The sequence below is a fragment of the Centruroides vittatus genome, unplaced genomic scaffold (genome assembly GCF_030686945.1).
Source record: "Centruroides vittatus isolate TY-2023 unplaced genomic scaffold, ASM3068694v2 contig_377, whole genome shotgun sequence".
Classification (NCBI taxonomy): domain Eukaryota; kingdom Metazoa; phylum Arthropoda; class Arachnida; order Scorpiones; family Buthidae; genus Centruroides; species Centruroides vittatus.
Genome location: NW_027122198.1, coordinates 2,072,247 through 2,093,587, shown reverse-complemented (window position 1 = coordinate 2,093,587; position 21,341 = coordinate 2,072,247). Strand labels below are relative to the sequence as shown.

Genomic DNA, 21,341 nt, shown 5'->3' with positions numbered 1-21,341 from the left:
GTGGGAGCATGTTGCTAATCATTGTGGAATTTTGCTAAATTAAAAAATATATTTAATATACAGTGGCATAATGATGATGCTAGTCTAAATAGAGGAATTTTCATAAAGGTATTATGTGTGCAAATTCATTTACATTTTAAATATGTACCAATTGTGACTTTTTCTATTTGTAGTGAAATTTTAATTTAAAAATAATAATGGCTGTTTGGTGACTACTTTCAAGTTAGTGACATTTGTGTCATGGCCTTTTGCAGTGGCACCTTAAATAAAGGGTTATATTATTTGTTAACATGTGGGATTGATGCTATTATTGAGTATCATGGATGAAGAATGTTAAGAAGAAGTATTAATTTGTTAAATAAGTATAGCCAATTACATAGCTGGCTTCTTATGTAACAAAAACTGAAATCTGTAATTTGGTATGACTAAATTATCTTACCAGTTATGAGTTATTAACTGAAATTCGAGTTAAATTTGGATTACATAGAAACTAATAATCAATAATTTGTTGGGAACAAACATCTCATTTGACAGTGGAAGCCTTGGAAATATATAAATTAGTGCATCAAGTCCAATCTACTAACTATAGAGATCACAACTCTCTATCAATTACTTTATTATTTTTAGTTTCTCTTCTTATATTATTTGTGCTTATTTATTTTATATATGTTAGGCCCTGGAAATAGTCCAAAAAAGAAAAGGGGAAATGTAAAATTTATTAAGTTAAATCAAACGATAAAATAGGTTATATAAGTGTCGAGTCAGCAACACCGGACTTTGACATCATCGCTCAAAGAAGAATAAAAGGGAAAACAAAATTTTAGAATAAAGGGAAATTTAAAAGGGAATTATTTAAAACTTAATGCAACATAAAGTAAAAGGAAACAAGAATGTGAAAGTATGAGTGTAGGTGTCTTAGTCATCAATAAAGTGCGATCATAGTCGAGAGGATGGTGGCGAATAAACTATCCCAGGCAGTCCTTTCTTGCAACTTAAACTGGTCTCAATTTTTACCTAGAGACAGATAAGAGATCAATAGGGGAGCAGGGAAGGGAAAGCCCCGACCAATTAGAAATGAATCGATTCTGAATAACTTATAAAACCTCCACCATCAAGGACAAAAGAGCTTCATTTAGAGAATACCCTTTGGGATCATTGCCCTCTTCTCTCCATGTTTCTGCTCACTGCTATCTTGTGTTACTTTTCTATGCTGAACTTTAACTCGCTGCTGACCTGGGGTTTTGCCATCACTGGACAAAAAAAAACACCTGAAGACATCTAACGGACTGGACAGTGCCTTTAAGGACCTTGTTAATTATATGTAAGCATGATCATCAAAAAATAAACAGTTTCTTTGTGAAACACTTGCTCTTCTCTGCCTCTGCCAACTGCCACCCACATATGCACAGACCTTAGTCCATCCCAATGAGAGAGAATATAAAAATCTCCCCCTATCAGCAAGCTTACATATATTATATATTATCACTCCTCTTAATTTATTTTTATGTTAATTTTTTATTTTATTTACGACTTTTTGGCAGATGTGATATTTGTTGTTTTATTCCACTTTGTTCTTGTTTCAGTTTGAAATGTTTGTAAGATGTGCACGCGATGAGTGTAATCCAATAAGAGGATAAGCAGATAACATACACCAATGTTCTTTATTCACCCAAGTTTATTTTCTTTACAGGATTCTTTTATAGATTTCAACACTCCTTATTTGTTCTTTTTACATGCAATTTCAGAAGATACTCAGACATAACATGAACATTTGGACAATCTCGTTCAGTGCAATCATGTGACAAAAAAACAACCAGAAACAGGTGTCCTTTGTGGAGATCTGTGATGTTAAAAATCGCAGGTAGTGAGTGATTCAGATTACCACAAGGAGAGAAAAGCAAGACAGTCACTTAAAACTAATCTTTATGTACAAAATTATATATACAGATATACACATTATCCAATACACACTAGGATACACAGCACGTGGCAGTTCACAACAAGTACTTTGGCAAAGAGTAAATCAAAACAAAAAAATTCCAACAAATGAAAAAATGTCCACTCAGTGATATTGCAAAACGGACACTTATCTCACGTGTACAAATTCTATCCCGTGTTTCACTATTTCTTTTACTGATGGAAATGGATTTCAAGATCACCAATCTCCACCACAACGAACAAAGAAAAATTTACCAGTTACATATACAGCTCCCAAAGAACGACACACTCCTAACAGCTGAATGTCCGGAACCAGAATGCCCCGTTGCCGGTCCTGCACCCCATACATATCAACCCCACCACCAACACAGTGCTGCCATGCCAAACCTGCCCAAAAGTAAACAAAAAAAAATATATATATATATATATATATATATATAATATATATATATTTTTTTTTTTTTTACAATTATCGATTACAAATAAAACCGCGCATACATTAAAGGAGATGATAATTTACAATAACAACATTAAAGAAATCAAAAGAAAACAATTTATTTTTATAACAACAATATAGGCCGACAATATATAAGGACGACACACCTTAAATTGACAGAAGACAGGTCTAAAAAAAATAAAACATTTATTGATTAACTACATTAACTAAGAAAATTGGTTACAAGGCTATGCTACTAGATTAAATGTGGTTAACCTAGGATTAATGCACGGTTTTACAAGTTCAAATGGGATGGCTCTGAGCTAAGTCTAATGCCGTTGCTAGGGAGAGAGAGTTCACAGAATTATAACAAAATACCTCTGGATGTGAGATGGGATAACAGGAGTATGGCAGTCATGTCGTGTCCTCTCCGACAAGATCCAAGTCAGTCCTTTTGCATGGAGATAGATGGGCACAAGTATAGAAATAACTTCCATGTGCTGATGCGTGCCAAGCTTATGGGCGCGTGGGCTTTTATAGCGTTAACATGGAAAAGCACTTCGTTGTTGACGGTGACTTGCAGTTCTTGACAGCTAAGTGCCAACTTTCCCACCTAACTGTTGATAATTGAAGGAGGATGTTTACAATAATTTCCTTACGAAAAAAAATGAGTTTCCTTTCATTTACAAAATTTTTCCACTAAAAATCTGCGGTCTCATGCCAGTCTTCTCTTTCTGTTCTTTTCGACCTCTACAGTTTTCCTCGGCTTTACAGTCTTCTTTGTCTTTCTTTCAAGTTCAGAGCACTGCCTTGTCCTGCCTTCCACTCTGAGATCTTGACCAAGAATGACTCTTCCTTTAGCAGTTTTGCCTCTGGTCCTTGCCTTCCTTTTGTTTCCCCTGAAAATTCAGAGAAATGATAATTCCCATACTTTTTTGTTCTACCAAGTGTTCTGAGAAAGGGTAATCTTTCCTTAAACTTAAGACAATGAGATTTAAGACAGAAGCTTCTAGAAGGAAGTTATGACAAAAAGGGAAGAATCAAATATAAAGATAAATAAAAAAAATATAACTAAAATACATATATCAATATGGCCAATGGCCACAGTATATTAGTACTGATTGATGTTATTGACTAATCAACTTGTAATACAATATTTTTCAGTACCAAAATCAGAAGAACGAATACTGTCTAATATCATTATTAACATTCAATAACACTGATATTGGGAATTAGTATCAAATTTATGAATTTAATTAAAGTAACTCAAGTACATTATTCAAATTATTTTTATTTTTATCAATTACCATATATATTGGCACAATATTCCAATTTAACTATTTGTTACATTAGTTTTACATCTATTTTGTATCATTCTTTTTCTTTTTTTACATCAGTATTTTTTTTAAATTTAATAATTACACTCCAAAAATGAATAACTTGGACCAGATCAGTAACAGTAGAGTGCACTTTAACCTGGTTTATTTCTGTTAGAAAAGTTCAACTTCTTAAAATGTGATTGTAATTTGCAAAGCAAAAATTCAGCAATAAAATACATACTAGAAATTACAGTACATTGACTAAGTTGTTGATTTATCATCACATTTAAAATATTGATGCTTCAATGATATTAGTAATTTGAGTGTTTGAGAACTTTCCATATTTTACATTTATAATGAAATAATAATAAGTATATGTATAATTCAACAGGTTCTTCTCTTCAAAATGAAATTGAAAATGATTTGATTTTTGTCATGGATGAAGAAAAACTGCACGAACAGACTCCTTCTTTAACAAGTAATTTAATTACATATATTTTGTTAAAACAATCATTATTTAATAGAAAGCATTTTAATGATTAATAAAATCGGCTTACTTAAGTGCTTAATTACTGCAGTGTTTATGTTCTATTATTGTGATTTCGACATCCCTTCTGGGCTCTTCCTCAGGCTTTTATGTATATTTGTTCCAAGCTGGCCATTAAATTTCAAACTTCATTTGAAAGGTATTTGATTCAGGATGCTAAATGCCCATGCATTTCAAGACATTCAAATATCAAAAAATACAATGAGTTTTGAAATGCACACAGGTTCCAATTTAAATCTGATAGTAAAATTAAATGCTATTGTCCAGTAGGACCTGCCATGCCATAGAAAGGGACATCTCCTCTTTAAAACTAATGCAGGTGGTTCTGCATCCAGCCTTAAATATTTCCATCGGCTCCAAGCATTTCAGGTGTTCCAGTTGCAAGGTGGTGAGGATAATATGAGCTTTGTTAAAGTCCGCTGTGATATCTGGGTCCGTTGCATAAGTTGAAAGGGCAGTTGCACATTTATTACGTTGTATGTTGGATTTATGTTCTTTTAATCTTACCCCCAATGAACATTTGGTGGAGCCAACATATACCGTATTTTATGGACTATAAGATGCACTTTTTTCTTCGAAAAATTGCCTCCAAAATTCAGGTGCATCTTATAGTCCGTAAAATACAGTACCATTTCTTTATCCCATCTGCCGTCTCTGATAGGGACACTATCAATGCCCGGTAGTCTGTCAGGGTTAGGATGGTCTTTTCCATTACGTAGTAAGTTGAAAATGGATGGGCATCTCCTGTACATTATATTGACCCTATGTTTCTTGGCAATTGCAGTGTATTTTAAATCTGGGTTAAAAGTGAGGGGATCCTCTTCCCATTCATTTTTCGGTATCTCCATCGGACTAGTAGATACTTCTTGTGTATGTTTGTAGCATTCACATAATCTACGTATAAGGTTGGTGTATCCATGAGCAATGGCTATCTCTTCTATATTCCTTATTTCTTGTGTTAATGCTTGTGGGGTGGAAGAATACATGAATGCTCTCCAAATCAATGCCCCGAATGCTGTTATTTTGTACAGAAAAGGATCACATGATCTAATTAGAATATAAGTGGAGATAGCACTTGGTTTACGATACACAGAGGTGTGTATGTTTGATCCTCCAATTATGATATCTATGTCCAAGAAGTGTACCCTGTTGGGGTCGTGTTGTTCCACCTCAATGAACAGCCCATATGAATTGTCGTTCATTGTGTTGATAAACTGTATAAGATTCGGAACTGTCCCCCAGAAGATAATGATGTTATCAATGTATCTCTTGTATAGGAGAATATTGGGGAAGAAGTGAGGTAGGGTTCTGTTTCCAATAGTCTGACCACCATTTTGCAGAGGTTCCTGGATACCGGACTGCCCACGGGAACACCTCTACTTTGTGTCTACACAATCCCTTTAAATTGGAATACCAAACTATAACATAACAAGTGCGCCAACTCGAGTATATTTTGGTGCATTGGTCTATCTTCGATTTTTGTAAACAACAAGTCTCTGAGAGCACAAAACAAGGGCAGTCTGGTTGGAGCTGATGCAAATATTTAAGGCTGGATGCAGAACCACCTGCATTAATTTTAAAGAGGAGATGTCCCTTTCTATGGCATGGCAGATCTTACTGGACAGTAGCATTTAATTTTACTATCAGATTAAATTGGAACCTGTGTGCATTTCAAAACTTATCGTATTTTTTATATTTGAATGTCTTGGAACGCATGCACATTTAGCATCCTGAATCGAATACCTTTCAAATAAAGTTTGAAATTTAATGGCCAGCTTGGAACAAATATATGTAGAAGCCTGAGAAAAAGTCCAGAAGGGGCGTCGAAAATGCAATAATAGAACATAAACACTTCGGTTATTTGGTTTAAGTAAGTCGATTTTATATTCAACCCGATGTGTTGGGAAGTTAAGTATTTTAATGGTTGTTTTTACTTTTATTTCAATTACAGGCACTAAATATTCTTCAAAATACTCTTGTGAGAACTTTGATTATCATGTAAGTTTAATTTTTTTGACATATTATTTGGTGTTGAATAATTTAGAACTGTTTTTGAATTTATAAAAAATTCTTTTAATCAATTCATTTTACTGATTGAAAATTTTGATATATCATTATAATATACAGTGGGTGATCAGTTAATGAACAAATTGGATAACGAACACTTTCGCGAAAGATTTTTATGTTTGGACAATGAACACCTCACAGAACAAACACAAGAAGAAGCGACGTAAAATAATGAATACCGATTGGTCTTTCCTTGTCTTCAGGCAACAATTTGAAACTTTTCGGAGCACAGAAGACGTTGACATCGATGCTCAACTCAGTATATACTGATCAGATAGTATTCCTCCGAACTTTGAAACTCTACCTTGTAATGCCAGCCTTTTATTCTTCTGACAGAAACAATTCTTTTATAGTATTCATGAGACTGTCGGGCATGACTCATTAGGTTTTGCATTGGTTTTTATTTTCGAAGGTGAGAGTATAATAGCAAAGGTAGAGAGTGGGCAGAAAATGTCTGATGTTGCTGGGCAGTATGGCTTGAACAGGTCTACAGTAGGCCACAGTTCAGTCTTCTCTAAGAAAGACTGTATAATCAAGAAGACTCAAGCAGCTTAAGGAATAATAAAAATTACATCTGAGAAACAAAGAACGTTGAACAACTCATAATAGAGCCTGAAACAGATCTGATGACAGAAGAATGCCAAGAACTCTTGAATAAAGAACACCAAGAAACTTGGCAAGATATGTTTTCTTCTGAAAAAGAGGATTAATGCCGATATCTGCTATTAAAAATCTTTTGAAGTGGGAGGATGTCAGAACAATGGTCTTAGAATAGCATCTAAATCAGGTTGAGGTTAATAGGCTTAGGGATCTCTACAATAACAATGCTATTAATTATTTCTGAAAAATCCTGAAGAAAATAGAAAAGCAATCAATATTAGACAGATTGTTTAACCCCCACAAATGGAAAAAACATGACTAATAAAAATGCAAGACTGTGTATATATGTATTTTTATTATTACATATAAATAAATGTAGTAAGAAAGTATATATTTTTTATTTTTTGGAGTTTTCAGAACGAATTAATCAAATTCTCATAAAAACCTATGGTAAATCGATAATTGGTTAATGGACAATTCGGATAGCGAACAATGTCTTAGAATGGATTATGTTCATTAACTGATCACCCACTGTAATTGGATTACATTTGTATTAAGTACTTTGTTTATTGGTTGCTTGGTCGATTCAAAATACTGTATATAATGAATGTAGTTTTTATTATATTTATTAGATAAATCGTTATTTAAAATAAAGCAAGTGACCAGGGAATTTGATAAGTTATATGGACATAGTTTTAGAATCAAACAGAAAAAAGACTTGTTTAGAAGAAAACCAAGGATCAGATACAAGTCATCAAAACATATAACAGAGCCTTTTCTTTATTGTTTATAAGTTGCCTGGGAAAAAAAGCTGGTAAAAGTTTTTTCTGGACTTTGCTGGCACTGAAACATGCTGCTAAGGGACCAGAAGGAAATCTAATGCTTTTTAATTATACTAGGATATAAAATTTAAGTAATTACAAAAGTTTAAAAGGAGCAATTATGTTGAATTATGATGATAGTCTTCATTTAAAAATATATTTATTTTAAAAAATCCTATGACAATAGCTCAAAGTTAAAAAAAATTGTGAATGCTTATCATCAATTATGAGTTATTAAAAAAGTAACTTTTACATTATAAACTATTATAAAAAGACAAAAAAAACATAAAATATCATAAATATCAATAAAGAGTAAAATTTTGAATTAAGAGAAACATTCACGTAAAAAGGCATTAAAGAACCATTTTTAAGAAACATTTTATTTTCTGAGAGCACTTTTGACATATATATATAAATGTCATCTTCAGACAGAAACAGAACCAAATAGATTTTCATAGATAGAGAACATAAATAAATATCAAAAATTCATGAAATGAATAAATAAGAATAATTAAATAATAAAAATCATAAGTTATAGAAAATATAAATTTTTCATCGGCAATGAAAAACAAAAGTAAGAAATAACTATATCGACTGCTTGGAGGGTATGTTATGTACTGTACATTCCATAACTTTCAAGGACATTCTTTACTACACTTATTTCTTACTTTTATTTTTTTTCACTCTTGTGGCTGACATTTATATATTTTGTAACTTATTATTTTTATTATTTATTTATTATGAGAAGATCAGTAAATAAGTTTAATTAGTCTGATAACAAGAATTTATTTACAACAATGTGCAATATGGAATGATAGCCCCATCTGCCCTCTGCTTTTTGACATTACTACTATCTGTATCCAAACGTTTGTTTCACCAATGTACTAGTACCAGTACCTGAAATTCGCTTGTGAAGAAAGTCTTGTCCAGAGCACGCAAAATGTGCTACATCTCGCTTTTGACATCATCTTGTTCTAAAAGTGCTCCCCTTGCAGTTTTTTCTTCAGCATAGGGAACAAGTGAACATCACTTGGCACCATGTAGAGTTGTAAGGCAGGTGTAATTGCTCCCAATCCAGTTACTGAAGACATTCTTGTATGTGATAATATGTGATTGTGCATTATTGTCCAGCAAAATGACATCCTCAAGAGGCCTGAACACTTTGCCTAATGGTTGATTTCAGCTTATGGAAGGTTGCACATTAATGAGCAGCATTGACAGTTTAGTAATGGTAATAAACTTCTTGTATGTTAGATTAATCTTCAGTTTAATACATGTTAATTGCATGTATTTATTAAAAAATTAAATCTTGATTCATTAAAATAGATCAAAGTTGTAAAAACAGTGTGAAAAAAAACACTTTGTGTCAATAACTACTCACCACACCGGATTAGTGATAATGATGCACTTGGAGCCAATTATGATGTGATTTAACAAAAGAATGAATGTTTTTGTTAATGGTTATGAACCTGATGCAGAGCCCAGAAGGGGTTCAAAAATGTTTGTTTTTTTCATTGTTTCATTATCACACCATAATTGGTTTTGAGTGTGTTATTAACACTTTGTGTCATTTCTAGCAAACATACAAATAGATATTTGTCAGTCTGGTGGGCCACAGTCATGCAGTGTGAATCAGCTTTATCCTATCACCAGAATTTAAAATAAGCATTTTAAATTCTGGTCAAGCATTTTCACTTGTCCCATCACAAAATTTGCAATCCCTTTCAAATTATATTTCAAACAAATAAATCATTAAAATTACTGTAGTCTTAGTTTGTATTTGTCATAAAAGTTATAGTCAAAACATTGTTTGACTATGGCTTTTATGACAAACATATTTGATGTTTTACCTTGATGGGACCACACTTACCTTGAAAATTATTTCTACAGTTGTTGAATTGTTTTGATAGTTGTATATATCTGAATATCTTTTTCTTGTTATTAATATTACTATATATATATTTTACTGTTATCTGTGTTTAGTTGTTTTGTAACCTAGCCAATTTAATGTAACTTTAAGAAATTGCACTCCCATACATTGGAATCACAAGCCACCACTGATTATAAACTTTACAATTACATTTGTATTGTATTTTTGCATTTGTATTGTTGTGGATGTATTACAAATAGTCCGTATGCAAATCAACAAACTTAATATCTTTTATGGATCAGTTAACCTGGAAATAGTAAATTATAATGTTAGAGAACTTTTACTGTAATTCGTTATAACTCAAAGCTTCAAAATCGTCTGTAACCCAAAACTTTTTTCCCATTCTGGGAAAAAACTTTGGGTTACAGACGATTTGAGATAGAGAACAATAGTGAAAAATGCCAGTTTTGAATAGATTTGTATTTTTATTTCTCTTGCATTATGTAAAGAATCTTCGATAGCTTTTTGTTTTAAACAGTCCATGTAACATCTTTCAGCAAAATCTTCAATGTAGCTAATGGAATCAAACAGTTCTGCAGGTACAGTACATTTTGTTGATTTAAAGTGCAAGGTTCTCTCACTTTGGACTAGAACATTGTCTGCAAGTGGTTATTGGACAGTATATATGACTACTTTCTGAAAATTTCATGGAAATCTGATAATTCAGATCACTTTGGATAGAATAAATATTAAAATTCTAGTCACTGAAGTTGAAAGTAACATAAATCAGTGTTGGGGATCATGAAAACCTTTGACTTGGAGAAAATTTGAGTCAAGGAAATTCAAGTTGGAGGCGTTAAATCCCTACGCTCTTCCATTAAGACTTACTGAATGCTTTGTTTTCTTTGAGTTAAAGAAATATTCGAGTTACAGACATTTGAGTCAGAAAAGTTTTACTGTATTTCCTAGTGTTTTTTTTTTCCAATAGTAATGCTTGGAATTATTATTTCAATATTTATAATTTTCAATATATTTTGTTTAATAATAATTTATTACTTTTCTTATAAACAGGTTCCATTTAGAGAATATTTTGGTATAGAAATGACACCATTAAGCCATGTTCCCAGTGGTAAGATCGAACGTTACATGGGAAATTTAGATTTCTTTTTCATTCGAGAAAGCACAAGCGTCCGAGAGGTATCAAATATGTTTATGTTAAAATTAATTTTAATTAAATTAAGTTTGAGTTTTTCTTCACTGTTCATAAAAAAGATCTCACTTTAGCCAATGGCATAACTATCATTACACAACCTGTGCAACTGCATGGTTCAAAGTGGCTATGGGCCTTTTGCCTCTTACACTAGCTGCAATAGCTAAAATTATAAAAATCTATTTGAGGAGTTCAACAGATGAAGAGAGACTAAATAGTTTAGCATTACTCCCTATTGAAAATTCAGAAAACTGGACTTCTCCAAGACAATTGATATATTTGCTACAATATACTTCAGAAAAAAACCTTTCAGGCTGTCAATGTTCATCACAAAGTAAGTAGGCCTACAGTATATTAATATCCTTTACTGTTTTCAAACTGAATAAATTATTTATCTTAATTTACATAAAAGTATAGAGATATTTCAAAAAAATTTACAGAAAGCCCAATGGAAGCCCATTTTGGAAATGTTGCCCATTCATATTTAGTTATGCCATTAGCTTTAACTGATTTAAGCTATTTAATCTGGACTAGTTAGAAAAATTAAATTAACTATTTCGTAGGTTTACAATGGAATGATAACATAAATGTATTTTTAATCATTAATTAAGTTTATTTTTCTGATGACATATGTATACCTTCTTGCTGTTGTAGAATGTCACATTTATTTAATGCACACATTAAAAAATATTTATTTCACAAACTTATACAAAAATTCTCATCCACAAAGTTGTGCTACTGAAGAACAAACAAATTGACTAATGCTAGAAAAAAATACATTTTTATTAATAAAAATGGACTTGAATATTGATAATTTTGTTTACATTTTACTATCTTCTCAAAAAAAAATTCTAACTAAATATTACATACAAATCTTATATATATGTGGGAGGATTTGTATTTGTATATTTGAAAATAATTTTAAATATATATAATAAATTTAAAAGTTTCAAGAATAAAGTGAAAATTATATTACTATCTTGGCTATTATATATAACAGAGGGAAAGTATGATGATCTGGCAAAAATGACTTTCCGTGATTTTTACATTTTTGGATTTAGGCAGGACCGGATTTATTAATCCAGGGGCCCTGGGCACAAATTCGGTGAAGCCCCCCTTTAAAAGTAGGCAAATTTGATGATTTAGAAAATTCACACAAAATACTGTACTTTCAACTAGATTTCAACTAGGAAGTTGTAAATTTCATTTAAAAATAAGGTTATTGTAAACATACATATATTTTATTGTGTAAAACTAATTATTTTAATTTAATTGAAAAATACCCATGTAAAATTTTTTCCCAAACTTTTCCGATGTTTCATAGGTTTTTTCCGGGGTTTGGTTTTCTTTGCCTGTGGCCCTCATGATTAGACCACACTAGGCTGTCGCAGTAATAGGAAAAAAAAATTATGTTTAAACATAGTTTTGTGGGGGCCCTGGGCACCGACCCCAAATGTTCCTATGTAAATCCGGCCCTGGATTTAGGAGACCTTAAAACGTTGAGAAATGCAGAAAAATTTGGGTTTTTTCTGTGTATATATGTTAGGCTCAAAGACCGAACTCAGTCATTGAGCAAAAAAACAACCACAATGTGTTATGGCTAATTTAAAACAGCCACAATGTGAATTTTGCTTCATGGCCATTTGTAAAAATGACTAAAAAGCAAAATTTGCATTGTGACATTTGTAAAAACGACCACAATGTGTTGTGGCTAACTCAAAATAACCACAAAGCAAAATTCATGTCGTGGCTTTCATGATATTTGACCATGATGCGTTGCAGTGATTAAGAAAAGCCATAACACATTCTGAATGTTAGCTGATGCAATCATGATAGAGGATCATACAATGCACAGTGGTTTGTAACTTTAAAATATGGATTCTAGCCTCAAAACATTTTTATTTATAATTTTTAATGCTGAACAACATTGGTTCTACAAGTTTTCTTTGAAATTTTTTTAAGTATGAAAATTAAATTTCTAAGAAAAATGTACGGAGAAAAATACACATTTCTTTCTTTTGTTTTGCTAAAAAGTGCTAAAGATCTAACTACATATACTTGTAGGTGCTTGATATACTATACACAATGAAATAAAAATCAGCTGCTAAAGTTAAAACCACTGTGCAACGGATTTATTATGGTTAAAAGCCACCACACGTTCTGGATGTTAACTAATAACCAGGTGGTGATAAGAAAACAAAACTTTCTTTTTCATTAGGATTTATCAAATATCAAATATCTTTATTCACAAAAAGGGGATTATCCCTGTTGCAGGGGGTTGTACAAAATTGACTTGTAAATTTTCGTATTATTAAAACATTAACTAGGTTATTAAAATTTAACAGTCTTTATACGTTGGTTTTATATTATTTCATTATTAACATAAATAAAAACAGTTATTTTAACAAACACAGTAATATAATTATACAATAATGAAGTTATATAATGTTGATATATTTTGACATACTGGCATAGATTTACAACATTTTTGTAATCTTAATGAAATAATTATACAGAGAATAGAGATCATTTTTATTTAGGTTATTGAGAGAATTTCTATAATCTTGGGATGAATCACTTTGGAGTATTCGAGGAATGTTGAAAGAATCACGTACATTAGAGAGATTTTGACATTTCTGAAGTAAGTGTTCAATTGAGAAGTTATCGAATTTGCACCATGGGCAATGATTGTTTGATAGGTCAATATAGAAATTATTGATATAAAGGGAATATTTATTTAGACGTAATTGTGAAATTAGCCTTTTTACGTTGAAGTTAATTGATTTTATCATATAAAGTTGTACAGAAGGTATTTGTAAAATTTTTAAGTACCAGGGATGATAAGTATTGTGATTTAGGCTATTTTGATCCATATTTATAGATTGAGCGATAGCTGATTCCATTAACATAGTATATCCAAATTTCCAGTCCTGAATATTATCTTTGAATAGAAGATCTGATACTCCAAAAGAATTTAGTATTTTATTTAGTTTAGTTTGTCAGAGTTGTATTGTAGTTGATTTTTTACTGCCTTTAATTATTTCGTGGTGCAGAAAGGTAATATTACTGTCAGATTTTTCATTAGGATTTATTTATCTTTAATCATCTTATATAAATAGATAACAAAATTATTCATCACATACAGAAATGTAACTTTGTTACTTTTCAACATTTAATCATTCAGGAAAATTTCTTGTGGAGCGTGAGATGTCAATGTTTTCTAACAACTAATTTACTAAAAATAATTACTTTGTCAGGAACTGTTCTTAATAAATCAGTCATTTTTATGAGAATCAAGAATGTTGCGGAGTTATTTTCACTGATTGTTTTCGAATGGATTATTGACAAAAACTGAGGTATCACTACTTTGTACACCCATGTACCTAGTATCAATTATCAATCTGCATTATTTCTTCAGTTTCTGTTGTCCTATCCTAAAACCCTCCAGTTATAGGGAAAAACAGAATGGTTTTAGGCTAAAAGTTTTATCAGTAAAACTTGTGGCGCAATGAGTAATAAGACCACAGAACACAGGGTAGTTTTACCCTAAACATAAGACTACCCTAAACATTACTCTAAGAGGTTGAAATTACTCTAGAAAAGGGTAATTATCCTAGAAATGACAGCACTGGTCAAGAATGAACACAATACAAACTCTGCAAGTGTTTACAATGCACCTGTTGACAAGTTACAACCTATCCTTTGTATCGTGGTTGCATCAGCCAATGTTCAGAATGAGTTATGGCTTTTGTTAATCACCGCAATGTGTCATGGTCAAATATCATGAAAGCCACGACACAAATTTTGCTTTGTGGTTGTTTTGAGTTAGCCACAACGCATTGTGGTCATTTTTACGAATGGCCACGAAGCAATAATTCCATTCGACAAGTTTTTATTTGTAATCTTAATTTATTCGACAAATTTTTATTTTAAAAATTATCAGTGCAACTTAATAAAATATTATTTCATCAGATTTTAAAAATTATTTGTAATCTTAATTTAATTTACTTGGCAAATTTTAATTAAATTATCACTGCAACTTAATTTTATAATAATATTAAAACAAATCTTAAAAATTAATTTTGTGATCAAAGTGTGTCAAGATTTCTCTCGATTGTGATCAAAGTTACCCACAATTTCTTTTGTAAAATTAATTTTGTGATCAAAGCTTCCCAAACCACTACTATTCGTATATGCTCTCCTAACTAACGCCCGAAATGCCATGACTTTATAAGTGTAAGGGTCAGCTGAGTTTGTTGGTATAAACCATGGGATATAGCTTGGTTTATAATATATATCGGTTTCGATCACTCCTCCATTGAGCCGTATGTTGATGTTTAGGAAGTGGGCATTGGTGGTAGTTAATTGGTTGAGTTTAAGGGTCAGTTCATATGGGTTGTCATTCATGCAATTTAGAAAATCATTGATTTTTGGTTCTGTTTTTCATAAGATAAATACGTCGTCTACGTATCTCTCATATATAATTACAGTCAAGATCATTTCAAAGTTGACATAAACTCAAAAGTTCAAAAAACAGGCTATCATCATCTTATCAATATGTAAAAATTAATTTAATGTTAATTTTAGTTTTAAGACTCAATTTTTTATTAAATCCATCATAAAATTTTGAAGAAAATATTATGTATATTTTACAAATTGTAAATTTGTGTTGTATTGCAAAACCATTTCAAAGTTGACAAAATAAAACATTCAGAAAGAGTCAAATCAGAACTTTGTTGGACTACCTTTGGCCTGAATTACATGAAGAAGTCAACTTTGCATACTGTTAAATAATTTACGAATTATATCCTGCCCAATTTCTGATTAAATCGTAAATCTTCTTTGTACAATGATGATAATTTTCTGTGGCTAAGAGGAATACAGCAGTCTAATTTGTCCCACAGATGTTCTATTAAATTTAGGTTTGGTGACTGCAGTGGTCATTCAAGAACTTTGATATCATTTTCATTGAAATATTTTCTGAGAAACAATGCTGTATGTTTAGGATCATTGTCTTGTTGAAAGACAAATTTACTTTCAATCCCCATTTTCCTTGCTGATGCCATTAAATTGTCTTTAAGTATCTGTAATCTACTGGCTTTCATGTGATCATGAATTTGAACAATATTGCTCATTTCGAACCCCGAAAAACACCATCAAACCATTATGTAAGGCGAGTGTTTTATTGTTCCCAAAGTTTTATTTTCATCAAATGCTTGATTTTTCTTTCTCCAAACAAATTTCTATTTTTTAGCATTCTGCCACTCTTGTTTTAACTCATCACTCCAAATAACATGCTTCCAAAACTCTAGGGGCTTATCCATAAATTTTCTGGAAAAAGCTAATCTTTTCTTCTGATTCACTGCTAAAATCATTGGTTTTCTACGAGTCACTCGTCCATGGAAACTTTTTTATTTATTCTTCTCTTAATAGTTGAAACACTGGCTTCAAATGTAAGCTCTTCTTTTCTTTCTTTAGCTGTTATAAAAGAGTTTTTGGTGGTCTCATGGAAAATCATGGCTTTTTCTCTTGATGTTGTTGCCTTATGGCAGTGTCCTCATGGTAAATTTCTCACTGTATTGTTATTTAAATATTTGATCACTATTTTTCTGACTCATTCTCATGATAATTGAGGCTTTTTTGCAATAATAGAAGGAGAATCACCATGTTTTTCACTCATGTACAATCTGCACTCTTTCTTCAAGACTCAATTCTCCCTTCTTTAATATACTTTCTTATTGATACTAAAAAACTATTTAATTGACATCTCTGGAATTAAATTTTGTGTTATAACCAATTTGGAATTAATTTCTTATTGTATTTACAGTGTTTTCTTTGTCATCAACATTCAATTGATACAACGATATTTTACTTGTCGCTCTTCAATTGTTTATTGGTGAAACAAACTAATCAGTTATCTATTGTTCTACATCAATTAACAAGGCTATTGCAATACACAGAAATGCATTTTTTTCCTTAAAATGTTAAGAAAAACAAATTTTTTTTCAGTTGTCAACTTTGAAATGCTCTTGACTGTATATTGGACATATACTCGGGCATGACTCTTTCTTCTAATTTACATAATACTAACTAACATAAATTGTGAGACAGTGGGCTGCCCAGAGTACCCCACATTTTTGTATATAGGTCTTGTCATTAAACTGGAATATGGAGTTATAACACATGAGACGTGCCAGCTCTAAGACCTGTTTGTGATGTGTTGGCATTAGTGATGCAATGAATATTTGGTTACTATTGGTATTTGGCCTATTTTTCACTATTCACCGAATCCCAAATACCTAAAAACAGAGTAAGAAATAACAAAAACACAGTAAATTAATCATTTTGGTATTTAGATTTAATGTTATTGGGTTAGTGTTGTTTGTTCATATTTATTTATAACTTATAACCTGCACAAATAAAAAACAAAATAATATTAGTCACATATATTCACAATTTATAATTACAAAGATCAGTACACGTACACACCTATTCGTTTGAGAATCGTCACACATCTGAGGGTCTGAGCCTGCCTATCCTTCTTTTTAAGCACTCGCCTTTGCTCTTCCCCTTCTCTTTCCTCTATTGCTCTAGTCCACATATGCCTATGCATACATCATAATGTTCATGCACAATACTTTTGATTTGTCACTTTTCTGTCATAGGTTTCCCATTTTACAATTACATGACTCATAGCCTGGTGGTAACAGAGAAAAGAGACAGATAGGACGTTGGTATAAGTCACAGTTATATTTCACAGATTTGAGACAGCTTGGTAGCCTGAATGGCCCCAGTCTTTTGTCCATGCACGCTAAGTGACTTTCATTACAAGCATTTACTTTTCTGAAGTCTATGAGAACAATTATTTGGCATTGGCGGCCGTGAATTTCACGCCAGTAAGCATTTTTTAATAAATGAATTTTGTTTTTTTATATGTATATCAGCCACGTATTTCATGTATCAAGTTACAGCTTTGTTTGTTTTTTTTTTGTTTTATCGTATTTTTAATATTTTATTTGGGCTTGTTGTTTAATGGGGTGGAAATCAACTGTTTGATGGCATTTCCATAATTGAATGTAAAATAAATAAATAAAATAAAATATTTAATATTATGCAATCTGCAGATGGATCATAAATAGAGTTGAAAAAATTTTTTTAATTGAATATATGCTAGAGTACTAAGTTTTATGATTATGTTTTAGAATACCATATAATACTAAGAAATTTAAGCTTCACTGAAATTTTTCTATTTCATATTTACTGAAAGCTAATATAGTATTTTAAGCAAAAATTGTTACATTATATATTATTTAATATATGATACATCCAACACCATAGTAAGACCTGGCAAAAGGGGCAAGTGTCAAGAGTTCAAACTCTGGAGGGAGTAATCAGCGAAGAAATTCATAATATTTCAGAAAGAATATACAGAAAGATACAAATACAATATACAGAAGAATAAATATTAAATATTAAATAAATGTTGAAAAAATGCAAAGTTTACAATAGATTTGGGTTAGAAAAAATCTGTTATTCCGAGTAATGGATCCACTATAATGAGGTAAAATTACATTGATTTGGCGAGACCTGGAAAAAATCTGTTATTCCAAAAAATCCGTTGTTCCGCAATCTGTTAAAACAAGATTCTACTGTATCTAGTAAAGTTTTGAGGTCATGAAATCAGAATCTTTCCCTGGGTGCCAATGACTCTAGCTGTGATACTGGCTATATCTTATTGTTCTATTAAAGAAAATACTCTTTAATTGATTCATTTTAACTCAATATTCACATTTTATTAAGATGATAAAACATTTATTAGTACAGTACATCAAATTTTTTGCTGTTTTTTTAATCTTAATTCATAATTTACTTTCATACTTTTTAGAATGGAGGTTTGAATGGTTTTATCCAGAGTTTCGTGACAGAAGTTCTTGCAATAGTCAGAGCCCATGTGTCAGCTTTAGGAGGTAATGCCATGGTAGCTTTTCAGATGACTCAGTGTATTCTGTTATATAATCCACATAAAAATCAGGTGAGTCCATAAAATATCTAATGACAATTTTAATCAGTTGCTACTGATTGTGTTTAAACAATTTTTATCTCATAATGTAACTAAAATATAATTTAAGCTTCAATCATTACATCCAACATTATTTTTTAAACTGTTAAACTATGGAATGTTCATAAATCATTGTATAAATTTCATGAAAATTAAAAACCATTTAAACTGGTTTACAATCTAACAGCACGAGGCACTGCAATAAGAGTTTTATAAATTTTGCTCTGAACCATTATTGGATATCAACGGGCTTGAATATAGCATAATAGATGACAAAACCATTATATTGCTTAATATACAAACAGGAAAAATACATGATTAAAATGAAAAGTTCATCAGTGACTTCTGCAAATGGAAGACCTTAATGACATGCTTATAAGCAGGAACAGTTGTTGCACCATATTTAACATGCTGGGAGGTTTATATCCATTTATATCCTACATGCATTCTTAAGTCTGAAAGTCTGCATGGAAAACTTGTAATGCATTATGAAGACGGGAAATGCAGAATAGTAACCATTTGATGAGACTGACTGACTGACATTGTATGTAGTATCTCAAGACTTGTCCATGAGGGGCACTACAAGGGTTTAGTTCTCAAATAACAGGATAACCTTTTGAGAATTACTGAAACTTTTGCCAAATACAACAAAACATCTTCAAACTGTTTAGAGAAATTATACAAATTATTGCAGCCCTAAGATTTAAAAGGAAATTAGACATTTAGCCCAACTTAATCTTAACTCATAAATCCACTTTAACTGTTTATTTATCAGTTTTTATTTGCTTGTAGACAAAAATAGATTTTAAAAGGAAGTGAAATTATCAGTAATCATTAAATACATAATAAACTTACAGTTGAAAAATGTTTTCTTGGTTTCTCTAATTGCTCCTTTCCAGATATAAACTGATATTGGAAAAACTTATTTTAGAATTTGTAGACAAGTACAGTATGTTGGATTCTAATAACTGTACAACTGTTTGATGGAGCCAATGTCATATTAGGGAATAGTTAGTCTCCAAGCAAATATAAGAGAAACTCATGTTTAAATTAGTGTTATAAATGTAATTACCTTATTTTTGTGCAGATTATTTCTAGATTATTGAAGTTTAAGAGCCACTGCTAACTAGCACTTTGCAAGAACAAAATGCTAGCAAACGTGCCCTAGCACAACCAGTGACGTCAAAGGCTCCGCCCCTCTCTTCTTGCTCACATGGTTTTTCCTTTGCTAGAGCAGCAATACGAGAGTACTCTTGCTGTTCACAGAATTCAACAACGAGAGCATTACACTAGCAAGAGAGAGCAGGGGAAAATGGATGACTACATAAACATGCCACATGTCGAAAAAGAAATAATAGCATTTTATTGATGTGTGTAAATTACATGATTAATACATTCAGTATTGAAAAGAAAATAGTATAAACGTTGTAGTGTTAGTAAAACATTGTAGCCTAGTTAGGCTTAACTAGTAGGCATATTTTTCCCACGCTGTTTCAAAGTTTGGAACGAAAATTGACTGATTACAAGTATAGGTTATAATAAAATCTTTGTTCTATAGCCAATTCACATCTGTGGAATCCATGTCATGTGGACTACGTTATGCGAGCAAACGTTGTGTAGTTTGCGGCTGCTTCGTGCCCAAGTAGCTTACCTAGCAAAAATGGCCCATAGCATCATGGGGAAAAAAGGCGGGGCTTGGGAACACAACCGAGCGTAGGCTAGCTTTCGCTTTCTGTAGTTTGTGGCGGTTCTAAAAGACAATTTGAAAAAGGTCCAGGTTATGAGCAGCAGATAATATGCTAATTTTAAATTTCAGTTACAGATTCATCAAATAGCATTTCTTTTTCTAAATTCACTAAGAATGCTTTAAGAAAATGCAGAAAAGAGTCTTGTGCAGTGAGACTCATTTATTTGCCATTGCAATTTTTCATGAAATTATGAAAACTGAATGCATGGTTATTTCATCTTTAGTGCATGCAGGAAAGACACAGAAATTAATTACAAGGACAACAACAAATTTTTGCAAGCATGTAGGGCCATTTTTGAAATCCAGAAAATCAATTTTTCTAATTTTTTAACTCTCAAATTCACATTTGCTTCACTGAACAGTCAGACATTACTTCCTTTTAAAAATTGTTTTTAAATTGTATGTTCTTTGTTAGAACAGTTTGTAACCTGGCAATGACTTTTAAAAGATATTGAAAACATTAGTTTCTCATTAAATATTACATTTCTTTCACTAGATTTTGGGGTTTTTTTTGCATGTGTTAGTTAGTTTGTTGGGTTAATTTAGTTTTATCAGTAGTAGTTCTATATACATTGATCCCCATGTTCATGAATAATTGGGACTTAGTAACATCAAATTCTTGAACTTTGAGTTTCATTTTTTTAATGTTAAATTTTTCATTTGTCCCAAGACTATGCATTACTGTTGTTTTAAAAAATTTTCAAAAATATGAATGGTTTTATTAAGT

The 21,341-nt window shown here is 31.4% G+C and overlaps 1 protein-coding gene across 2 annotated transcripts in view; it reads left to right on the top strand.

Moving 5' to 3' along the window:
• LOC136975644 (C2 domain-containing protein 5) overlaps positions 1–21,341 on the top strand; it is a 214,485-nt gene that overhangs the window by 191,394 nt on the left and 1,750 nt on the right. For both annotated transcript variants that reach the window (XM_067270731.1, XM_067270732.1), the window contains exons 27-30: positions 4,085–4,171; positions 6,192–6,238; positions 10,670–10,795; positions 18,694–18,840. In XM_067270731.1, coding sequence (XP_067126832.1) covers positions 4,085–4,171; positions 6,192–6,238; positions 10,670–10,795; positions 18,694–18,840 — 407 coding nt within the window. The remainder of the gene's footprint in view (positions 1–4,084; positions 4,172–6,191; positions 6,239–10,669; positions 10,796–18,693; positions 18,841–21,341) is intronic.